This window comes from Miscanthus floridulus, chromosome 5 (assembly GCF_019320115.1).
Source record: "Miscanthus floridulus cultivar M001 chromosome 5, ASM1932011v1, whole genome shotgun sequence".
Lineage (NCBI taxonomy): Eukaryota > Viridiplantae > Streptophyta > Magnoliopsida > Poales > Poaceae > Miscanthus > Miscanthus floridulus.
The window spans coordinates 118,246,420-118,254,678 of NC_089584.1; the positions used below are offsets into that span (position 1 = coordinate 118,246,420).

At 44.6% G+C, this 8,259-nt stretch overlaps 1 protein-coding gene across 1 annotated transcript; it reads right to left on the minus strand.

The window, feature by feature from the left end:
• Positions 1 to 1,519: 1,519 nt before the first annotated feature.
• LOC136450584 (uncharacterized) lies at positions 1,520 to 7,979 on the minus strand. Its single transcript, XM_066451085.1, has 3 exons — positions 7,654 to 7,979; positions 6,249 to 6,518; positions 1,520 to 3,058 (listed from the first exon to the last, which is right to left on the minus strand). Exons 1-3 carry the CDS (start codon positions 7,798 to 7,800, stop codon positions 1,715 to 1,717), a joined length of 1,761 nt encoding a protein of 586 aa, XP_066307182.1. The 5' UTR covers positions 7,801 to 7,979; the 3' UTR covers positions 1,520 to 1,714.
• Between the last annotated feature and the right edge of the window lie 280 nt (positions 7,980 to 8,259).

The window sequence follows — 8,259 nt, forward strand, 5'->3', positions numbered from 1 at the left end:
CGGTGAGCTCTACCTGAGGCGAAAATGGAATGACGGTGGGGTCGCAGACGTGGAGGAGCTCACGGTGGTGCTGCGGCTCAGAGGAATCGGACCAAGGCGCTCGGTTGAGGGGGATTTTGGCTCGGCGGCTGCCACAGCTTCCCGGCCGCCGTGCTCGCGGAGGAAGGAGATGGCAGGGGTGAAATGGCGAGGTGAAAAGCGAGTGAACGAAGCGCTGGCTTTCATCTGGGGCATGGACACGCGACGTGGAGGCGCTGGCAGAGCATGCGCGCCACGCGGTGATCAGCTCCTGAGCCGGTCGGCCATGGCGTGCTCTGTCGGTTTTCTGAAACGGACTGAATCGACGCCCGATGACACGACTGATAGCGTGATTTCGGTGATCCATAACTCCCAAACGGTGGCGATCTGGTTCATGGTATAGTTAACAAAATTGAAGATCCAAGTGAGTACAACAACTTTGTCAATTGGAGCTCGAGTTGGTTCGGCCTGGTTAGGGAGATACAAGGCTCCAAACTATGACACATGAAACTGTAAATCGTCTTAAGGACTTAGAAAAATTCTTAAGTATGAACTCAGCAGGGAAAAATGACTTGTGGGCCTCGTTTGAACATGTTCTAGCCATTTTCATGAGATGGTCATATTGAGACTTTTGTTCCTTGATAAATTGGCTACAACTTTGGTAAAGGGTGCACAGCCATGCAAGGTCTCTAGGTTGGTCTTTTGAATCAGTCAAACAGTGGTACATTATAGGTCATTTTAAGTCAAACCTCCACTAGAGGGCATTTTAGTCAGTTTGTTCCACATGAACAATGTCCCATCAATTACCCTAAGTGTAGTTAAGGTGTATTAGACCATAATTAACCACTCTACACAAGTGCTACACCAACTTCTAATGATCACATGTGATGAAGCAACAAAATGCTTCCATTTTACTCAAATGTTGCAATTCCATGTTTCACATGTTTCATGCCTTTGTTGCAATTTTAACTTGCCCCTTTCCCACCATGTTGCCATGTTTCAAGGTATGAGAAACTCATGCTGCATTCACATGTTTCACTACTACCATTTACAAGCAATCAAGTATGAAACAAACATAATTGCGAATATTGCATATGCATATTTCAGTAATAATGGCATGATGAGATAGATGATGCACATATTTAAGAAATAAAATGCAATTTTATAGAAGCCAAACACCTAGGGTGTTACAAGATATCCTGTATCCAGACACAATATTATCTAAGGCAAAAGCTATACATCCAGAATAGTCAAAACATCTCATAATTTGGAATGAATTATAATTGGATCTACCTCTCGCAATTTGGAATGGAGTGCAGTTGGATCCAGGGATCCAAAAGAGGGCCTTACAAAACTGCGATGGAAAGAAAATTAGCGGCAGGTGAGCTAAAGTTGACGGATGACGGGCAACAGTTTTTTTTTTTTTTTTTTTTGACACAGGCACACTACAAAAAAAATGTCATGATGCCCACCGGTAATTGGCTTCGAATATATACATATCTGAACAGTCCAATTGGCGCGATACGTTCGTAGTACACGTGCTGCACCAGTTACATGAAAAAAAATCACAATTATATATGTACATAGTACAGATAAGCAGTACACGGCATCAGCTCAAATCTTATTTATTTAGCTGCATGATAACAGTCGTAAGTCACATAACTGACACCAAGCACGGCGCCCAAACTGGATCCAATCACCACGCGCGTGGGGGTGGTGCTCCCGACCCTGCTTCGTTCAGCCTGTCGAGCAGGGTGTTGAAATCCATTGGCTGGCCACTCTCTGCCATCCTTTGGGTGACGTTCAGCACCTGGTCCCTAGGGTATCCCATGGTGATCGCCTTCTCCATCATTTCTCCGTAGGGATGGCCACGCATCATATGCGACCCCGGATGGTTCATGCCGACTCCACCTGGGGGCATTTGCTGCGGCTGGACTGCTGGAGGGCCGCTTGGTGGGTACGCGTAGCCAGTGTTGTAGCCTTGCGGATTGCCCTGTGGCGCATACTGTGGAGGGCCAGCATAGGACCCTTTGCTTGGAGGTGGCCCAAAGGAGCCCTGACTTGAAGGTAGCTGGTGCCTTTGCATGTTGTGCTGCGGCAGTAGCTGAGACGGTGGGATGCCAGGCCCTCCATACGAATATGGCGGTTCAGAACGGCTGGCACCTGATGGAGCAGCAGTGCTGTATGGTCCCTGCATAGCCACATTGCCAGGAAGAGTTTCAGGGGTGGGGTTCAATGGCTGGTGGGGTTGATAATGAGGGTAGTTTGGTGGGGTTTGAGGTCTCATCTGAGTTTGCACAGGAGGATGTTGTGGTTGCATTGCCTGAGGAGGAAGCTGTGGGCTAGATTGCTGTGGTTGCACTGGTGGAGGATACTGTTGAGCATTGGATTGGGGCTGCTGTACTGGTTGCGGTGGAAACTGCTGCACATTGGATAACTGGGGCTGCTGTGCAGGTGGAGGAAATGACTGTGAGAAAGTCTGTTGTGTCTGGGCCACCAGTGCAGGAGTTGGCTGGGAGGATTGCTGGTGCCACTGCTGCTGGTAAGTAGGGTAAGGCTGTCGCTGTGTTTGATTTCCGGCTTGAGGTGGTTGGGATGGAGCATGGACCGGAACATCTTGTGCTGGGGGTCTTGCTGGTAAGTATTGCACTTCTGGTTGCAATTGTTGCCCCTGTGTGTCCTGGATACCTGGAGCTTGGCGCTGTGGGTAGCAGACGATGGCTTGGCTAAGAACATAGCGGTCCTGCTGTGGCACAGGAGGGGTAGGGGCTGATTGTTGCACAGGTTGATCCTTGTACTGTTGGACTGATTCAGAAGCTCTAGGTGCAAGTGATGGCATCACCTGATGAGGTAAAACAAGAGCCAATTGCTGGTTTGATGTATCAGGGTTTTCTTCAAGCTTCTTTTGCTCAGGAATAGATGGTGTTGGTACATCTTCCTTCTTTTTAGATGTATCTTGTGTAAGTTGAAATTTGGCCAATTCCTTCTGAGCTTCAGCTAACTCCTGTTTGTCCCTAAGAATTTGGATAGACCTGTGTACCTGCATCATTTTCAAAGTAGAGTAACTTTATAAATAGAGAACATGTCAACCTAATACTAAAAGATCTGTTAAATACATAAACAAAAATAAAACATAGATGTGGAAATTGAACAATAAAAATTAGATGATCAACCAAACGAAAAGGAAACAATCTCCAAATTTGGATATGGTCAGGTTTTGTTAGATAATTTCTAAATAGAACATGGTACATGTTAGGACAGAACCAGTAGCAACTTGTATGCTCCAGACGTCCAGCCTATATCTACCTAACTTGTATGCTCCAGTGTTCCAGCCTACAACAACAACAACAACAACAAAGCCTTTAAGTCCCAAACAAGTTGGGGTAGGCTAGAGTTGAAACCCAACAGAAGCAATCAAGGTTCAGGCACGTGAATAGCTGTCTTCCAAGCACTCCTATCTAAGGCTAAGTCTTTGAGTATATTCCATCCTTTCAAGTCTCCTTTTATTGCCTCTACCCAAGTCAACTTCGGTCTTCCTCTGCCTCTCTTCACGTTACTATCTTGACTTAGGATTCCACTACGCACCGGTGCATCTGGAGGTCTCCGTTGCACATGTCCAAACCATCTCAACCGGTGTTGGACAAGCTTTTCTTCAATTGGCGCTACCCCTAATCTCTCACGTATATCATCGTTCCGAACTCGATCCCTTCTTGTATGACCGCAAATCCAACGCAACATACGCATTTCCGCGACACTTAGCTGTTGAATATGTCGTCTTTTCGTAGGCCAACATTCTGCACCATACAACATAGCAGGTCTAATCGCCGTCCTATAAAACTTGCCTTTTAGCTTCTGTGGTACCCTTTTGACACATAGGACACCAGATGCTTGCCGCCACTTCATCCACCCTGCTTTGATTCTATGGCTAACATCTTCATCAATATCCCCGTCCCTCTGTAGCATTGATCCTAAATATCGAAAGGTATCCTTCCTAGGCACTACTTGACCTTCCAAACTAACATCTTCCTCCTCCCGAGTAGTAGTGCCGAAGTCACATCTCATATACTCAGTTTTAGTTCTACTAAGTCTAAAACCTTTGGACTCCAAAGTCTCCCGCCATAACTCCAGTTTCTGATTCACTCCTGTCCGGCTTTCATCAACTAGCACTACATCGTCCGCGAAAAGCATACACCAAGGGATGTCCCCTTGTATGTCCCTTGTGACCTCATCCATCACTAAAGCAAACAAATAAGGGCTCAAAGCTGACCCTTGATGTAGTCCTATCCTAATCGGGAAGTCATCCGTGTCTCCATCACTTGTTCGAACTCTAGTCACAACATTGCTGTACATGTCCTTAATGAGCCCAACGTACTTCGTTGGGACTTTATGTTTGTCCAAAGCCCACCACATAACATTCCTTGGTATTTTATCATAAGCTTTCTTCAAGTCAATAAAAACCATGTGTAGGTCCTTCTTCTTCTCCCTATACCGCTCCATAACTTGTCTTATTAAGAAAATGGCTTCCATGGTTGACCTTCCGGGCATGAAACCAAATTGGTTCATAGAGATCCGCGTTATTGCTCTCAAGCGATGCTCGATAACTCTCTCCCATAGCTTCATAGTATGGCTCATCAACTTAATTCCCCGGTAATTTGTACAACTTTGAATATCCCCTTTATTCTTGTAGATCGGTACCAATATACTTCTCCTCCACTCATCAGGCATCTTGTTCGATCGAAAAATATGGTTGAACAGCTTGGTTAACCATACTACAGCTATGTCCCCGAGGCATCTCCACACCTCGATTGGGATACCATCCGGTCCCATCGCCTTACCTCCTTTCATCCTTTTCAACGCCTCTCTGACCTCAGATTCTTGGATTCTCCGCACAAAGCGCCTATTGGTGTCATCAAAAGAGTCATCTAACTGAAAGGTTGTGTCCATATTCTCACCATTGAACAATTTGTCAAAATACTCTTGCCATCGATGTCGGATCTCATCCTCCTTTACCAAGAGATGCTCCCTTTCATCCTTAATGCACTTAACTTGGTTGAAGTCCCGTGTCTTTCTCTCATGAACCCTAGCCATCCTATAAATGTCCTTCTCTCCTTCCTTCGTACTCAAATGTTGGTAAAGATCCTCGTACGCTCTACCCTTTGCCACACTTACAGCTCGCTTTGCAGTCTTCTTTGCCACCTTATACTTCTCTATGTTGTCCACACTCCTGTCATGGTACAAGCGTCTTCCAGTGTTCCAGCCTACATCTACCAATTCATATACAAAGGAATGCCGTCAACCATGGTTTAGGAAGGGGTCTACATGAGACATAAGTGTACAACAGTCAACAGACATGGAACAGTGTTTTCCTCTCACAACATTTAATTTCAGCATCAGCAAACAGGGTGAATGAGGCTGGATTGCCTGAGGGGAAATTAGACCATAGGACTTCCATGTACGTTCTGTCTGTAGTCCACATGAATTGTCCTTAAGATGTTCTCCAGGAGAAAAAAAATACACAGGTGTAGAAGCTTCATGCTGAGATACAGGTATACTGAAATTTTATGATACAATTATGGATTTTTGGGATGCACAGGTGACAAGCCCCTATGGGTTGTTCTCCCATCATAATGACTCTTCCCTGCAATGTCATTTCTATGAAGACCAATCAACATGACCTACATCATTTGTGAAAGTGCCCTCTAAATTAATGTATGCCATGGTACCACGACATTGTTTTATGTGGCTATAATTATAATAAACAAAACCATGATGTGTAATTTGTTTAAATTACACACCATGGTTGTAACTATAATAAACAAAATCAAAATGAGCTGAAAACTCTTCATAGAAGTACCACATATAAAAACACAGCATAACGACAAGAATATATTTGAATGACTAAGCTAACACTTCTCTATATTAAGTACCTTTTACAACTTGGACTCAACTTACTATTTACTGAATGACAATATCCAACACACATGACAAATAACATATCTGAATAAAAAGTATCAGAATGTTCTGATCATGGTGCAACAAGAATTCTAGTGAGATGGTTTCATCTAGGGAAATTATCATAGTACGATAATGACATCGATGAGCATATAACATGATCATAGTATTGATACTAGATTCATTCATTCATAAGAATGCAGAGACAGATAGCGTGGGAGTAATGTGGAAGCATCATCTACTCTGAAGCATCTTGCTCAAAATAGCACTTTACTTACTTCATGTAGATGTTTCTCAAGAGACTTCAATCTATGGTCAGTCTCATCACGAAGTACATCGCTTCGAAGTTCACCTATGGATCTCTCGAGCTTATAGCAATAAATCTCCAGTTGTGAAAGACGACTAGTGATTCCCTCGAGAGATCGTAGCAAATTATCAGCGTACTTTTTCATGCATTTCTCAACAGCAGAAAGCACATCCTCCTTGCCATAACTTTCTTGTTCATAAGGTTTCACAAATGGCCTCCCCAATCTGCTGTCATGAAAATCCTGTTGCAAAAGCACAGGGAGGGCTGAGAATAATGAATACAAGGCAAACATAATCATCACAAGCACAGATCAGAGGGATCAAAAGCCGCTAATTTGCCAATTCATATGAAGACATTGAGCTAGGTAGCCAGCCCAACCAGAAAATAGAGCCGTGTGGATATATGCACAGAAAGCAATTGACACAGAGCATTCGATACAACAGTATGCACATAATACCAAGGCAACGACCCTTTTGAAAAGAACCATCCTAAAATTTACAACATTAGAAAGCGCAAAGTCTAGTCACATATGGATTTATTTTTCCTAGTTCATCAACAATAGAAACATTGGATGTTTCCTAAAACTCTACCCTCAAAAGTTCCAAGTTTGCAACCCATCGAGACTTTTCGAGAGAACAATAGCCTCTGCAGGGTCTGAAAGATAAGTATGACAAAACTTTCAAAAAACAAAGCAATCCACATTACAAGGGATGCAGAGTCATGTTTCCATAAGCATACACCTATTTCCTCAACACACTTCAGGTAAAACAAACATGGCCACCATCAATCATTGTTTCACAATGGGACTATTCGATATGGAAAAGGCCAAAAGGGTAAATATCATAGCAGCTCCTGTTTAAAATAGCATGGCTCTGATGTCACGACAGCAATAACACACAAAGTAGTTCAGTCTAAACCTAACATGAAGTGAAAAAGTTGACTGTCTGTTGGCTAAATTGCAAACGCAATGACCCTGATAGTCTGAACGCATTGCAGATAGCCAGATATATACGATGTAAAACTTGCTATGCCAAAAACTAGAGTGACACGATTTTGCACAAAAGGCAATTGATAAAAACTATGAAAAGTCATTTAAGAATAGCGAAGACAGTAGATGAGTCAGAAAATTAAGCCATACATAGATTACATGTAAACCCACAAAACGTTCCATCTGAATCAGTTAAATAAGAAACTGAACTTGTTTAGGTCAGTTTCATTTGTCCTGGTTAGAAATTACCGATCCAGCATACAAAATATACCAAACCTTATTAGAGCCAAAAATCCACACCAAGACAACACGCCGAACCAATTGACTAGTGCTCGCTGTAGGGACAGATCAGAGAAGGAAAAGAGAAGTGGATTAAGCGGACGGGCACCTTGTCGGCCGGATCGGGGCGCTTGGGCTCGGATGTGGCGGCGAAGTCATCGTAGGAGCAGAGCACGTCGTCGGCGCCGAAGTCGAAGCTGCGGGATCCGCCGCCGCCGCCGGAGCCGCGGCCCGAGGGGGCGCCGGGGACGGACATCGCGGGGCTAGGGTTTTGCCCGGGCGGCAGCCGGCAGGTTGAGCGTCTTGCTTGTGTGGAGGAAAAGGAAAGGGGGTTGTTTCGTGTTACGGAGCGGAGGGCAGGGGGACGGGGACGGGGAAAGATGAGCAACAGAGGAGGAAGAGAGATTAGTGTGAACGAATAAGGATTACGTCTTGGACGGTTTGGCCTGTGCCGCCGGGGTGTTAATTAAGAAAAGGCTTCTCGCCGGCTCGGTTGGGACGTAAAGTTCCGGGCTTGTTTTAAACGCCTAGCGCGTCTTGACTTGACCCGATGACGACCGATCTTATCTTTTTGGGTTCATGTTTCATGGGCCGAGTAAAAAAAAAAAAAAAAAAACTGCAGCTGCCAAGCTAAACGAGGACCATATTCTCCAATCTCCCCTCACATCACTCGAGGGCTGACAGAGGTGAGAAATACCCGGCCCGCCACGACCCA